This window comes from Anomaloglossus baeobatrachus, chromosome 10 (assembly GCF_048569485.1).
Source record: "Anomaloglossus baeobatrachus isolate aAnoBae1 chromosome 10, aAnoBae1.hap1, whole genome shotgun sequence".
NCBI classification, from domain to species: Eukaryota; Metazoa; Chordata; class Amphibia; order Anura; family Aromobatidae; genus Anomaloglossus; species Anomaloglossus baeobatrachus.
Window position 1 is genome coordinate 53,562,337 of NC_134362.1, and position 17,315 is coordinate 53,579,651.

Genomic DNA, 17,315 nt, shown 5'->3' on the forward strand with positions numbered 1-17,315 from the left:
TGACCGGTCCGTGGTGACAATATCAGTTTATTTGGTAAACACCTGGTTAGCAATGGTAACACTATTTATTAATTTATTTACACAGAAATGATACATTCTAATAAACATTGAACCAGGATTCTTCTACACTACTGCTGTTTACCACAACAGAAAAGATGATAGTAACAGGGATACACCGGACATTGAGCTGATCCGCCACCTCATGGTTGGAGCCAGCAATTTTAGTAATATAGGGACTAGGATTGATCGAATACCTCAAATATTCGGCTTCGCGAATAATTGCCAAATAGGTCGCCGCTATTCAACTATTTGCGAATATTCGATGTGCAATGTAAGTCTATGGGAAACCCGAATAACAGCTATTCGGAACTATTCGGGCTTCCCATAGACTTACATTGTGCATCGAATATTCGCATAGCAGCGACCTTTTCGTCGGATATTCGCAAAGCCGAATACTTGAGGTATTCGATCATCCCTAATAGGGACCTTTTTTCTGATGGTTCTGCACATACTTATATGAGACATTTCCTGATATTCTCTTCCCATCAAAAAATGGTCCAGATTGGCCAATAATAGAAGACAAATGAACAAAAAAAAGGAACCAATCTGCTCCTTTTGTGTTGCTATTATTACACAATTGGGAAGTCATAGAAGGTGTTACAGATCGTCTTACAGACATTTTTAGGTCTTCTAATCATCTTATTCATTCTCACAATAGTCGCTAAAGGCTGACATGATCAAGGAGATGGCTTGTAGTAATTCAACCTACACGGTTATGGATTTGGTTCGTACTAACACGGTGCGGAGAATTTCATTTGCTGTGAGCGTCGTCTGGTAAGCAAATGTTACCCAGTGTCAAGTGTCAGTAAATGAGAAATCTGTGGATCTGTGAATGTGGACGTTCTTAGTTTAGGATTATTAATGAGGAGAATGTGTCTTTATGTCTATAGTAATATAAATAATTATGGAAAAAATTCTAAGCCGGATCAGCAATAAGGGGTAAGCAGAATAGGTGATCGAATAGGATGCAGTTGCTAGGTTGGCAAAGGGTTGATGTTATGCTTTTAAACTAAACCTGTCACTTACTATAAATTGGTGACTTTTTTACCTTGAGGAAATGCCGCTGGTCTCCTTAATCTGGCATTGCAGAATTTTTCTGCCTCTGTGTCACACCGTTCTTGAGATTTAAGGCTGCTTTACACCAGAAGATCTATCGTGCGATAGATCGTCGGGGTCACGTTTTTTGTGACGCACATCCGGCATTGCTAGCGATGCCGGCCTGTGTGACACCTCCTAGCGACGCAGTATCGCTCACAAATCGTGAGTCGTGTACTGCTCTCTAGGTTCCATAATATCGTTTAATTTAGTTGTTCATCGTTTCCGGGGTAGCACACGCCGTTCCGTGTCACAACCCAGGAACGATGAACAGCAGCTCACCTGCGTCACGCGGCCGCCGCCGGCTATGTGAAGGAAGGAGGTGGGCGGGATGTTTACGTCCCGCTCATCTCCGCCCCACCGCTTCCATTGGCCGGCGGCCGTGTGACGTCGCTGTGACGCCAAACGTCCCTCCCACTCCAGGAAGTGGATGTTCGCCGCCCACAGCAAGGTTGCACGAGAGGTAAGTACGTGTGACGGGGGTTACCGACTTTGTGCGCCACGGGCAGTGATTTGCCCGTGACGCAAAAAGGACGGGGGCGGGTACAATAGATTGTGAAATTGCACAATCGGTCGTACCGTGTAAAGCAGCCTTTAGCTTAAGGTTCCCTGTATATAAACTTGTTTGCATCAACTCTTTGTGTGTGAGAGTCTTCATGAGAAAGACACCCAGTTGGCTAATAAGACTAGATTTATATAAGGGAAACATGTTCTCAGGAACTGTCACAGGGTATGTAATAATGGGACAGGTGACCCTAGGCTGGCCCTGAGCTGTCCCTTATCTCGGAGGTAGGTTTAATAGTAACCAAGTCTGAGCCCCCAGCGTTTCCCTAACTCCTTTCCGAGACCCGATCCTACTCCCCCTCTCCCACACCCCCGGGGCAGGCAGGAAAACACAAAAACAAAATTCCACAAAACGACATGGACAAGAGAGAATGGAAACTTGTACACACGGCACTCAAAACACAAAGGACAGACAATATGTGTACTGGAAAAAAGGGAAAATGGGGGGGAGGTAACGCACAACAGGGGAACGCTCACACCCCTCTGAAGCGCAGCACGAATCTCCATAAATAGGATAACCACCAAGACAGGGAATTGCTGGAGCTAAAGCTGAAGCTATCATCGACACTTACAGGAAGGAAGCTATGATTTAAATAGAGAGGAGACAGCTACACAAAGCAATTAGCAACCTGAGCTCTTAGACCCTGCTCACCAGCCTACAGGAATTAACTCCTGAAGACCAATGAACCTGAACCAGCCAACATCCGGTTCAGGCTGAACAATACAGAAGCCTCAGGCTTCTTGTCAGGCTCAGGCTGGGGTGTGAACAGAGTCTGACAACACCCGGTGTGTGCACCAGGTGTCTGACAACAGGTGTGTGCAAAGCTGAACATCACATGACAGGAAGAAAAAAGCACAGGTACAAAATAAAAATAACGTCAAATTCCGAAGAACAGTGATATTTATACAAGGTAAAAAAAAATGGCGAGTGATAGGTCTTCTTTAAATTAATCCATTGCACAGTGTAACTGGGTTACTGATGCTTCACCTGTGCTAAATGGATGTAATCATTGGTGTGAGAACAGTGCCTGTCACAGATAAAGATATATGAAGAGTGACAGATGATCACTTAAATTAGAATTTATTAATCTGTAGAATAAATCAGTTCAAGCAAAATAACGAGGGACAGCGATGGGGTCACCTGAAACCCCTGATCCACATTCTGGGGGGAGATCCTAAAACGTCTGCATTGGGCACCAACAGAATTTGTTCCTCATGAGCACCAAAGTCAAAAGCTTGTATTTTTGTGTCAATGATAATAAGTTTACTGCCTTCAATGAAAAAACTGAAATATTACAATTAGAGATGAGCGGACCTGTGGAAGTTCGGTTTGACAGGTTCAGCCGGATTTTAGATAAAGTTCGGTTTGGGACCTGGACTTGACCTGAACCCCAATGGGAGTCACTAATTGGGCAGCCCAGGTCTCCATCCACAGCCAGCAAGCCCTAAACAGATCACTTCCATTGTTTCCATTTTTTGTTTTGTTTGGTGCACATTACATCTGATCACGCTGTTGTTAGCCCCAGTATTAGCCAATCAAACACTGCAAGCGGCTCGCACTGGGCTGAGCACCGAGCGTACCCGAGCACAGCGATGCTCGTGCGAGTGGTTTGCAAAAGTAAAGCATCCGAACTCCGAACCCAAACTATTTTTCTTGTAATGTTTGTGTTTGGTACGAACACCGAACCTCAGGATCGCTCATACTTATAATGAAGTCTATAAATGCAAGATGGAGGATCTTCAATATTCAGTTTATTTAGTCCGAAATGTCTTTACTCATTACTATCTGCTATTGTCCAGGTTCTCCACAAGTTTTGCCTACTACGGTTTGGCTATGGACCTTCAGAAATTTGGTGTCAGCATATATCTCATTCAGGTCATCTTTGGAGCTGTGGATTTTCCAGCCAAGCTAGTTTCCACCGCCGGCATGATCTACATTGGACGAAGGGTCACACAGTTCTTTTCCCTCGTCCTTGGGGGAATGGCAATAATAGCTAACATTTTTGTGCCAAGTGGTAAGAAAACATTCATTCATCACCTCCGAACTCCTCTCTGTAGCAATCAGAGGCCTATTATTGTTGTTTTTTTTTCCAGAGCTCCAGGCATTGAGGACCAGCCTGGCCGTATTTGGAAAGGGATGCTTGGCCGCGTCATTTAGTTGTGTTTTTCTTTACACGACCGAATTGTATCCTACAGTCATCAGGTAGGTGTTTATCTCTGTACCCGGACCATGAACTCATACGTACAATATATCACAAAAATGAGTACACCCCTCACTTTTTTAACAATTTTTTTATATCTTTTCATGCGACAACACTGAAGATCTGACCCTCTGATACAATGTACAGTGTCATTTACCTTATGGTCACTCCTCAACCTCCTTTAAAGTGCCAAAACACCACTTATATAATATTTATACACAGAGACAACCGTGGCATAAATTTTGAATAAAAATAATCTTTATTATACTCATATTAAAATTAATACAGCAAGTGAGTCCTCAAAAGGGTTTAGCTGGACTGCTGGAGTGGGTCAATAACAGTAATTGTGGATAATTTACATCACAACTGTATACAAAGTGATCACAATTATTAACTAATGTAGTACAGTAATTTGTACATAGACTTGTGTTATACTTCCTATTAATACTATTTCGTAGTCATGTACCCCAACTGACAGTTATTAGTTGCGATCACAGTTTTAAATGTCATATATCTATGGTCATTGTGGTATAGCCAAAGCTTCGCCCATATGGTAAGAAGCACTTAGTAATCAAAAGGCGGCATTGCCATGACTTGTAGATTGTCCCCAGCTGCAGCAATGCTACCAGTACGTTACAACAATTATAGATAACCACTTGTCTAGTGTTAGTTAAGCTGCTGGAATAAGGTCACCAGCAATAGCCTATAACTAATCCACACCAAGTACCACATGCAGCAGGGTCAATTCCAAAGCATAGTCATCAAGGTGTAATATAGTAAATTGTACATAGACACGTCCCCTGAAGAAGAGGTGAAACGCGCGTAGGGACTGGTGTTTGCCTGGACTTGCTGTGAATTGGTCAGTATTGTTTATTTATTACGTCTGTGGATAAAATACAGGCTATGGTCATGTCGTTTGACTATTGTTGCCCTTAGCCACATTGGCGAGGCCTAGGTTATAAGGTAATCATTGCATGGTCTTGATATATAAAACTGTGGTTGTAACTGGCATTAGTCTATGTACAATTTACTATATTACACCTTGATGACTATGCTTTGGAATTGACCCTGCTGCATGTGGTACTTGGTGTGGATTAGTTATAGGCTATTGCTGGTGACCTTATTCCAGCAGCTTAACTAACACTAGACAAGTGGTTATCTATAATTGTTGTAACGTACTGGTAGCATTGCTGCAGCTGGGGACAATCTACAAGTCATGGCAATGCCGCCTTTTGATTACTAAGTGCTTCTTACCACATGGGCGAAGCTTTGGCTATACCACAATGACCATAGATATATGACATTTAAAACTGTGATCGCAACTAATAACTGTCAGTTGGGGTACATGACTACGAAATAGTATTACTAGGAAGTATAACACAAGTCTATGTACAAATTACTGTACTACATTAGTTAATAATTGTGATCACTTTGTATACAGTTGTGATGTAAATTATCCACAATTACTGTTATTGACCCACTCCAGCAGTCCAGCTAAACCCTTTTGAGGACTCACTTGCTGTATTAATTTTAATATGAGTATAATAAAGATTATTTTTATTCAAAATTTATGCCACGGTTGTCTCTGTGTATAAATGTACAGTGTCAGTGTGCAGCTTGTATAACAGTGTAAATTTGGTGCCCTCTAAATAACTCAACACACAGTCATTAAAGGGAACCAACCACCAGATTTTTCGTATGTACCCTAAAGCCAGTGCTATATAGGCACTATCAGGCTGATTCTCTACATACCATTAGTGGTCAGCTCGGATGTAAAGGTTTTGAAATCCAAGAAAGTAAAGTTTATAAAATCAGCAGAAGAGGTGTGGCCTCAGCCAACAAAGCTGATACCAAAAAGCAACATTTTCCTGTTGGCTGAGGCCCCCCCTTCTGGTCACATGGGTATGACCTCAGCACAGGTCCTGCTAGGTCGATTGTATAATACTTATGCTAATTCTAACAGGGGGAGGGGATAACTATGAATACCCCCCAGATATTATCTGATCCTCAGCTGCTGTCACTCAAGAAGCTGCCAATTTTATAAACTTTACTTTCTTGGATTTCAAAACCTATACATAAATCTTTATTTTTTATATAGTGCTAACATATTCCGCAGCGCTTTACATTCATCAGGAACACTGTCCCCATTGGGGCTCACAATGTAAAGTCCCTATCACTATGTCTTTGGAGTTTGGGAGGAAACCGGAGAACCCGGAGGAAACCCATGCAAATATGGGGAGAACATACAAACTCCTTGCAGATGGTGTCCTTGGTGGGATTCAAACCCAGGACCCCAGCGCTGCAAGACTGTAGTGCTAACCACTGAGCCACCGTGACGCTCGTACATCTGAGCTGACCACTACAGGTATGTATAGAATCAGCCTGATAGTGCCAGTATAGCACTGGCTTTAGGTTTTATACGAAAATCCTGGTGACTGGTTCCCTTTAATGTCAATTTATATGTATATATGTACAGATGCAATGGTGTATGGTTGATTTTTCTCCTCCATACTAATTTCATCTCACAGTGCAAAATATAGATTTTGGAAAAGTCACTTTACATATTACTAAAATATAGAGATTTGAATGTATTGTTTTAGGATAAAAAATGATATACCGTAGTTACATAAGCAATCAAAGCAACTTCATCAAAATCATCTGATGCCGCCTGATTGAAGAGCGTAATTTTTAAAGCCAAGACGCGCACTTCACAGATTGTGATGCACATGATCAACTTTTAATATGGCAACTACTAAGAAAAGGAAAAAAATAAACGCCTCGTGTCTTTAGAAGATACATTGTTATTTATTTATCCACATATTACAAAGGGTTGTGCACAGATTGTATATAACTTTATTAAATGTATATGATGCGATGAACCGAGGGCCTTCCGCTCTGCAGAGCAAGTCACGGGATCAGACGAATAAACCAGGGAGACTGTTTATTTACAGGGAATAACAAACACAAGCTGCCGAGCAGCGGGTGGGGGGGAAAAAGGAGCAAAGGCGGGTAAACAACTGACAGTACAAAAGTATACTCTTTAGCTGACGCACCTGCCCACGTCGCCACAACTAGTACAACATATAATACAGTTTTAACAACAGAGCAGCGATATGCATATATTCAACGTTAAACAATTCTGCTGTGTCCTCTATCCTAATTGGTCTCCTCTAAAGAGACTGCGGATACCGCACTCCATCTATGGAGGCCTAATATAGTTCCCTAACTGCTACACCTGGACGTACACTCACTGTTCGGTCCTCAGGACCGGTCTACTTTGAGGCTTGATGGTATGGGGGTGTGCATTTCACTACAGGAGAGCGATGCAGGACTTCTCTTCCCATGACTGGACAGCTGGGCTCATCAGGCGAGGTCTTCTAGCAGGCCGGACACCAACTCTCCTGTGTGCTTCCCTCTGCACATCCTGGAGCTCTCTGACACTGGCTCACTTTTTGCTTCTCCCTGCACTTCTCCCAGGGCAGACCAAACAGACACACAGCAGCAGGGGAGAAGCGGGATATTCCATTGTGCTCTGCATTTAATTTGCAGAAAAAAATGCAGAAAAAAAGGAAAAAATGCAGTAAAACGCTGCACATGTACATAGGCTGGTGAATAGAGACTGTATCTGCAGGAGCCTCGTTAAGTATAATACGCTGGCTCCTATCCTATCCCCCTCTCCCTTCTACCACCATTTTTAATAGTCTTATATGAGGACCAGCGTATGGCCCAGGAGCAATGCCAGGTTGGAACCGAATTTTTTTTAATCCGGTCAGGTCAGCCAGTCACAGTTATCTGCGAGTCTACCCATCACTGTTTAAAAATCATACAATGTGATTGATTGGATTTTTTTATTTTGTCTGTCACGGTTGAAGTGTACCTATGATAAAAATTACAGACCTCTCCATTCTTTATCGGTGGGAAAAAATCCAAAATCAGCAGTGTATCAAATACTTATTTTCTTCATTTTATATATATATATATATATATATATATATATATACACATATACAGTATATATCACACACTGTATATATTATTTGATCTATATACACAACTAGCTGTAGCACCCACCATTGCCCGGGATAGTAACTGTCTCTCTGTTTCTCTTCCAGTCTCCATCTCTCTCTCTCTCTCTTTATCTCTTTGTCTGTCTGTCTGTCACTATCCCTGTGTCTGTCACTTTCCCTGTCTGTCTCTGTCCCTGCCTGTCTCTCTACCTCTTTACCTATCTGTCCCTGTCTGTTTGTTTCCCTGTCTGTCTCTTTGTCTGTCTCATTGCCTGTGTCTATCTGTGTCTCTCTGTCTGTCTCTGTCTGTCTCGTACCAGGTCTGTCTCTTTCCCTGTCTGTCTCTTTCCCCATCTGTCTCTTTCCCCATCTGTCTCTTTCCCCAACTGTCTCTTTCCCCAACTGTCTATTTCCCCAACTGTCTATTTCCCTGTCTGTCTATCTCTTTTCCCGTCTGTCTGTCTCTCTCTTTCCCTCTTTGTCTTTTTCCTTGTCTGTCTCTTTCCTTGTCTGTCTCTTTTCCTGTCTGTCTGTCTCTGTCTGTCTCTTTCCCCATCTGTCTCTTTCCCCATCTGTCTCTTTCCCCAACAGTCTCTTTCCCCAACAGTCTCTTTACCCAACTGTCTCTTTCCCCAACTGTCTCTTTCCCCAACTGTCTCTTTCCCGTCTGTCTCTGTGTCCGTCTCCCCACCGACATCATATTACCTCACACATAAGATTCTTATACTATGAATGTCCTTTGTTGCCTATAGCAACCAATCAGAGCTCCTATTATTGACCTGTAGTTACCAGTTCCATTGACTTTAATGGAGGCAGGTTTTTTGGAGAGTAATTGTAAAGTGCGGGGTTAAATTTTTTCATCAAAACATAGTCTATGACGTTCCCTGAGTCACATGAGGCATCTGTACAAAATTTCGTGGTTGTAAATGCGACAGTGCGGATTCCTTTAGGGGACATACATATATATACACACATATATACACACACACATACACTCAGCTTTATATATTAGATACTGTATCTAAAATAATCTCACAAGTTTCTAAGTTGCTTTATAATATTTATAGTTAAGTGACAGATTTATTTTACAACTCACTAAGAATATACACATGATAATTTGATCACGGGGAAGAGTGAACAGGTGCAGTATTCCATAGAAATGAGAAGGTATAACAGTAGACCCAGTTCATGGTAACGGAGCCAAGATTTAATGATATAATTAGCTTTTTATGACTTGCAGGGTTGATAATGACCTAGAGATACATTAAAAAGTAGTTAGATGCTGCCTGTACATCACAGAACATTTACATATAGTTTTCTCCACATATTCACTCTCACTTTTTATATATTCTATGGTCCGTTTTCCTATTCGACCATTGAACACACATGAACCGTGTGCTTATAACTCCGCAGACCTCCAGCTACTACATCCCTAGTGATGGTAATCTCTGCCCTGGAGAGTTCTCAGACATCTGTGCAGGAACTGTCAGCCATACAACAGTCCCTTGTATATTCTTATATTTTCTAATGCTATCTTCTGTAATGCTGAGGATTTTTATTCAGTGTTCTGCAGGTTGTGATTATGCGCTGCTCTCTAGTAGAGATATGCAGATCGCTTTGTGCAACCTTGGTCAGCGGTCCTGGTCAGTGCTCTCTGGATATGGATAAGAATGGCACAAATTTCTTGACCTTCTGGGTTCCTCGGTGCGGCGTTTGATTTTCTGGCCTGTTGTGATGTCATCTATGCCACGCGGCACACAGGTGATGACAAGCCACCGTAGAAAATCATTAGACAAGCCAAGGATGTCCGAAAATCAGAAAATTCACAGAGCTCCTGTCAACGTCAAGAGAGCACTCACGTGGACTGTGGTCTGTGGTTGCGCAAAGTGATCCGCTCATCTCTACTTGTTTCAGTAATACATTCATATGGCAAAAAAAATAAAAACAATTGGTACATATCAAGTCTTAGGTTAGGTTCACACATACTAAGGTTAGGCTAGATTCAATTCATAATTGCATTGGCACTGTTAGCAGATTCTGTTATAAGCACATGCCACCATTCAGCTGAAAAAAATAAACTTTTTTTAAAAAAAATTAAATTATTTATCAGCCTTTGCAAAGTTATAAGCAAAGCAAGAATGCCGCGGAGACACCATCACATGTTTCTCAACGCTGGCAGGAAACTAGCCAGGTCTTTCACCGGGAAGGAACAACCACGGGAAGGGCAGTCTCCAGTCAAGGAGACCACCTATGCCAAACATGGTATCCATCCACAGACAGCCGTTTCGGGGTATTTGCCCCTCATCAGTGTGGAGTAGGAATCTGGCTAGTGGGAGCATTGCCTAGTAAAAGACTATGTGAGCAAGGATGATTGACCTTAGGGAGATCAACATCCACCACTGCGGATACACCATCACGTGTTTCTCAACACAGTGATTCTAGAGCATTGCCCCCTGGGAAATATTCAAAGCAAGAAGGCCTGCGGAGACACCATCACATGTTTCTCAACGCTGGCAGGAAACTAGCCAGATCTTTCACCGGGAAGGAACAACCACGGGAAGGGCAGTCTCCAGTCAAGGAGACCACCTATGCCAAACATGGTATCCTTTATAATAACTGTAAAGGACTATAAAGTTATAAATCTTCTTAATACACTCCCCACCATTTGACTTTTTTCTCTCAAGCACCAGAAAACTGCTGTTTTAACTGTTTTCTACATGCGCCTTTCGAAGCTGCTTTGACCTTCTGCTGTAGCTAAAATAAACGTTAAGACACCACTTAAGAAAACACTCAAAATCTGAACATGGAGGAGTGGAGGAGAGGAGCTCACAAAGGGAGAATGTTTGGAAATAGCGTTTGCGTTTTTGGTAAAACAGCAGTTCAAAGCATCTTCTAAAAGATGATATATTAAACAGGATTTTAAACATGGAGTTTGACAAAGAAGGAAGCAAAATATTGCAATGGAGTGTATTACAAAGAATCAGAACTTTGTAAATAATGATCAATAATTAGATTTGAATGGACTCAGGTTTCAATACTTTAACATATATACAATGGCCTTACCTGGGCCACTGTAAAATGAAACCACAAGCACCATACATTGAAACAAATGCTGTTGATCTATGGACCATGCAATTGGCTGGAAGATATGAGCAAGCAGTGTAGACACGTACTGTTGCATTGGACACCATACTTATGTCCACTATACAGAATCCTGAAGAAGGTCTTCTCTTCAAATAGGAAGTAATTCACAGCTTCCAGCAGTTCTTGCTGTTCTTTATATGTAATGAATTGCTCTATTTGTATTATTAATCTTTATTCATCATTATTTTTTATTTGGAGTTGACATTATGATGAGTTCAGAACCTGTTCCTAATTTTTTTGATAGTTTTAAACAATTGTACCTTGAGATCAAAACTAACAAAGATCATCCAACCAGAAAACAAGAAGAAAAAAGTGGGAGGAGGTCCAGCTTCTGCAAGTAGTGGAAGGTAGCCTACGCGTTTCAAGCAATGGTGTCTCTTAATCATGATGATTATGATAAAGAGCAGTCTTTGCTTGAAACGCGTAGGCCTATTTTAAAATATCATGTTTAATAACAATGTTTTTATAGGAAGCTCTACTCCTTCCACTACTTGCAGAAGTTGGACATCCTCCAACTTTTTTCCTCTTGTGTTCAATTGCTTGGGAACCGGCTCAGGATCAAGTTCGCACACCGCACCGTGGCTGAATGTCCGCTGGATCGATGAGCTGATGATATTAGGGTACCGTCACACTTTGGCGACGCTCCAGCGATCTCAACAGCGATCTAACCTGGTCAGGATCGCTGGTGCGTCGCTACATGGTCGCTGGTGAGCTGTCAGTCAGGCAGATCTCACCAGCGACTAGTGACCAGCCCCCAGCCAGCAGCAACAAGTGGAAACGCTGCGCTTGGTAACTAAGGTAAATATCAGGTAACCAAGTGCTTGGTTACCCGATATTTACCTTGGTTTCCAGCGCACACCGTTTAGCGCTGGCTCCGTGCACTCCTAGCCAGAGTACACATCGGGTTAATAGGCAAACCGTTTCGCTTATTTACCCGATGTGTACTCCGGCTACTTGTGCAGGGAGCCAGCACTGACAGCCTGAGAGGTCTTTGCATGGTTACCCGATATTTACCTTGGTTACAGCTTACCACAGGCTGCTAGAAGCCGCCTCCCTGCTCCCTGCACATTCAGATCGTTGCTCTCTCACTGTCACACACAGCGATGTGTGCTTCACAGCGGGAGAGCAACGTCCAAAAAATGAACCAGCACTGTGTGTAACGAGCAGCGATTTCACAGCAGGGGCCAGATCGCTGCTCAGTGTCACACACAGCGAGATCGCTAATGAGGTCACTGCTGCGTCGCAAAAAACGTGACTCAGCATTGATCTCGCTAGCGATCTCGCTATGTGAGAAGTACCCCTTACTCTTTGGAACTTGATGCAAAGAGAAACAAAGGTTGGCCATTAATTATTAGGACTTGTGCACACAGTGTGTATTTTTATGCAGATTTGGTGTAGATTGTGGCCCAAATCTGCATGCCTATTATGCTAGCAAAGTAAATAGGAATTGTGAAGTGATGTTTGCTCGTTACTTATTACTTGCAGATTTGGTGCAGAAAATTATCTTCCACATGTCCATTGCTAGTACTTTTTTTCCTGCGTTTTTTTAGCCCATTGACTTAATTAAGAAAAATGCATGCCACAAAAAAGCACCAAAACGCATGCGTGTTTTTCTGTCAGAAGGTGCAGATTTGGTGCAGAAAATGATCTGCAGCATGTCCATTGTTGGTGTGTTTTTTAGTCCTTCTACCCATTAACTTAATTAAAAAACGCATGGCACAAAAAACACACCAAAATCGCACCAAAATGCATCCGTTTTTGGTGAGTTTTTCTAGTAGAAGGTGTAGATTTCATGCAAAAAATTTCTGCACCAAATCTGCAATGTGTGCACATGGCCTAAAAGGGTCCCTTTGTATTTTGTTAGGTGTTTTTGGTTTGAAAACAGAAAAAAAAGCGTAGACATTTTTTTTTGGCTGTTATAAAAAAATAAAATCACAAAAAAACAGTACCAAGAAGGATCCTATAATAACGGCGCTCCTCTTTTTCTTTTATACAATGGATCAATTTTGAACATTGATTCCATTTGTTCAATAGACCAAATGGAATTAATGGAACAAAAGGATCCTATAATAATGGAGGAACAAAAGGCTCCTATATTAATGGAGGAACAAATGGATCCTATAATAATGGAGGAACAAAGGGATCCTATAATAATGGAGGAACCAAAGGATCCTATAATAATGGAGGAACAAAAGGATCCTATAATAATGGAGGAACCAAAGGATCCTATAATAATGGAGGAACAAAAGGATCCTATAACATGGAACCAAAGGATCCTATAATAATGGAGGAACCAAAGGATCCTATAATAATAGAGGAACAAAAGGATCCTATAACATGGAACAAAAGGATCCTATAATAATGGAGGAACAAAAGGATACTATAATATGGTACAAAAGGATCCTATAATAATCAAGGAACAAAAGGATCCTATAATATGGGACAAAAGCATCATATAATAATGGAGGAACAAAGGATCCTATAATAATGATGGAACAAAAGGATCCTATAATAATGGAGGAACAAAGGATCCTATAATAATGATAGAACAAAAGGATCCTATAATAATGGAGGAACAAAGGATCCTATAATAATGATGGAACAAAAGGATCCTATAATAATGGAGGAACAAAGGATCCTATAATAATGATAGAACAAAAGGATCCTATAATAATGGAGGAACAAAGGATCCTATAATAATGGAGGAACAAAAGGATCCTATAACATGGAACAAAAGGATCCTATAATAATGGAGGAACCAAAGGATCCTATAACATGGAACAAAAGATCCTATAATATAGGACAAAGGATCCTATAATAATGGAGGAACAAAAGGATCCTATAATATGGGACAAAAGGATCCTATAATAATGGAAGAACAAAAGGATCCTATAATAATGGAGGAACAAATGGATCCTATAATAATGGAGAAACAAAAGGACCTTATAAAAATGGCGGAAGAAAAGGATCCTATAATAATGGAGGAACAAAAGGATCCTATAATAATGGAGGAACAAAAGGATCCTATAGTAATGGAGGAACAAAAGGCTCCTATATTAATGGAGGAACAAATGGATCCTATAATAATGGAGGAACAAAGGGATCCTATAATAATGGAGGAACCAAAGGATCCTATAATAATGGAGGAACAAAAGGATCCTATAATAATGGAGGAACCAAAGGATCCTATAATAATGGAGGAACAAAAGGATCCTATAACATGGAACCAAAGGATCCTATAATAATGGAGGAACCAAAGGATCCTATAATAATAGAGGAACAAAAGGATCCTATAACATGGAACAAAAGGATCCTATAATAATGGAGGAACAAAAGGATACTATAATATGGTACAAAAGGATCCTATAATAATCAAGGAACAAAAGGATCCTATAATATGGGACAAAAGCATCATATAATAATGGAGGAACAAAGGATCCTATAATAATGATGGAACAAAAGGATCCTATAATAATGGAGGAACAAAGGATCCTATAATAATGATAGAACAAAAGGATCCTATAATAATGGAGGAACAAAGGATCCTATAATAATGATGGAACAAAAGGATCCTATAATAATGGAGGAACAAAGGATCCTATAATAATGATAGAACAAAAGGATCCTATAATAATGGAGGAACAAAGGATCCTATAATAATGGAGGAACAAAAGGATCCTATAACATGGAACAAAAGGATCCTATAATAATGGAGGAACCAAAGGATCCTATAACATGGAACAAAAGATCCTATAATATAGGACAAAGGATCCTATAATAATGGAGGAACAAAAGGATCCTATAATATGGGACAAAAGGATCCTATAATAATGGAAGAACAAAAGGATCCTATAATAATGGAGGAACAAATGGATCCTATAATAATGGAGAAACAAAAGGACCTTATAAAAATGGCGGAAGAAAAGGATCCTATAATAATGGAGGAACAAAAGGATCCTATAATAATGGAGGAACAAAAGGATCCTATAGTAATGGAGGAACAAAGGGATCTTATAATATGGAACAAAGGGATCCTATAATAATGGAGGAACAAAGGATCCTATAATAACGCAGGAACCAAAGGATCCTATAATAATGGAAGAACAAAAGGATCCTATAATAATGGAAGAACAAAAGGATCCTATAATAATGGAGGAACAAAAGGATCCTATAATAATGGAAGAACAAAAGGATCCTATAATAATGGATGAACCAAAGGATCCTATAATAATGGAAGAACAAAAGGATCCTATAATAATGGAGGAACAAAAGGATCCTATAATAATGGAAGAACAAAAGGATCCTATAATAATGGATGAACCAAAGGATCCTATAATAATGAAGGAACAAAAGGATCCTATAACAATGGAGGAACAAAAGGATTGTATAACATGGAACAAAAGGATCCTGTAATAATGGAGGAACAAATGGATCCTATAATAATGGAGGAACAAAAAGATCCTAAAATAATGGAAGAACAAAAGGATCCTATAATAATGGAGGAACAAAAGGATCTTATAATATGGAACAAACGTATCGTATAATAATTGAGGAACAAAAGGATTCTATAATAATAGAGGAACAAAAGGATCCTATAATAATGGAGAAACAATAGGATCCTATAATAATGGCGCTCATCTGCTTTTTTTATGCAACTGAACCATTTTGAGCAGTAATTCCATTTGTTCGTTCCAAAATAAAAAAAAAAACAATGTAACAGCCAGCATGGGAAAGTGAACACAACCTTACAGGAAAATTTTTTTTTTTGTATGAATCATTCCAAAATATTGTAATTCATGGGAGAGATACATTATTGCAATATAAAGTTATCACCATACAGGGAGGAAACGGTAAGCTTCTGTTCACATTGGCGTCATCGTTCTGTAACATCCAAATTTTTGATGGTCTCCAATGGGCAGAATATCAATATCTGGCGGAGTTTGTTCTTATGGTCTTGTGCTGCAAACCAACCGAGCCAATACCAATCCTCTAGATATCTAACCATGTAACCCTCCCCGCTTAACCACATAATTTAAAAGTAGGATACTTCAAAGAAAATACAGCTCGTAGTGTGAATCTTGCCTAAGCGCGCAGTTACCACTGGAGGAATTCCGGCTTCTGAATAAATGAACGTGTGATAATTTATTAACAGTATATGATAACTTATTCAGGAGCTTTGGGTGTAGTTACTTCTTGACATATACACGTTATACATTTAGAATACATGAAATAAACATCGCTCTTCCATCCGGCTATATCTTTAATAATCAAGAGAATGCCGCCGTTCCCAGTGGAATATGCCGGGTTTTCACCATACACCAATGATTTATCTCTTTTCCCTCCAATAACATATTTTGCTTGATTTTCAGCGCTCATTTTAACCCACTCCCAACAAGTAATCTAATATGTCTCAGGTAGTCAGTTCCAAATAAGTTAAAACGAAATTAACAATAACTCAGCTTTTAAAGAGGGCCAACCACCAGCATTTTCCTATATAAACTAAAGCCAGTGCTATACTGGCGCTATCATGCTGATTCTACACATACCTTTAGTTGTGAGATCGGAGGTATAGTATCTGAAATACAGGCAAGTAAAGTTTGTGAAATGCACTGTTGTTTGATTGATAGGTGCAACAAAATATCTAATAGGTGGTCGGGTTTTGCTAGTTATTCCTGCCCCTGTCTGCTGCCTGTTCTTCCCCCTGTCCTACCTCCCCCTGCAAAAATAAAGATAGGGGGAGGAAGGACAGGCAGCAGGCAGGGGCGGGAATAAATAGCAAAACTCGACGCTCCTATTAGATATTCCATTGTACCTATCAATCAAATAACGCAGAAACAAAGGCAGATCCAGCGCCTTAGCAGGAAATAAAACGCCAAACTTTATTAAGTCCAGTAAAAAAATACAAAGATACAGACCACCTTGTGGGGGGGGCAGAAAAAAATGAATGACCCAAGGACAGAGGAAAATTCCTACATGTTTCGACCAGTGAAGGTCTTAATCTTTCCATGATTAAGACCTTCTGTAATACTACTGTATGTTCTGAGGATTTCGATAGCGTAGGGCAATGACAACAGAGACGAGTTCTTGGTACAAGATGTTATATAATATGTACACACGGTAGATACACAACGGGAATAAACACAGTAAAACAAACACACAAAACACTTTTACGCAACGGAGCGAAGGGGATTCCCGGGGCCACGCACCGGACTCCCCCAGGGAGACCACCAGAGCGAACCCCTGG

General features: G+C 40.5%; 1 protein-coding gene across 3 annotated transcripts in view; it reads left to right on the forward strand.

Moving 5' to 3' along the window:
• The window catches only part of LOC142255191 (solute carrier family 22 member 6-A-like), a 196,214-nt gene that overhangs the window by 167,100 nt on the left and 11,799 nt on the right, over window positions 1-17,315 (forward strand). For all 3 annotated transcript variants that reach the window (XM_075326687.1, XM_075326688.1, XM_075326686.1), the window contains 3 exons: window positions 719-834; window positions 3,520-3,734; window positions 3,814-3,922. In XM_075326687.1, the coding sequence (XP_075182802.1) occupies window positions 719-834; window positions 3,520-3,734; window positions 3,814-3,922 (440 nt within the window). The remainder of the gene's footprint in view (window positions 1-718; window positions 835-3,519; window positions 3,735-3,813; window positions 3,923-17,315) is intronic.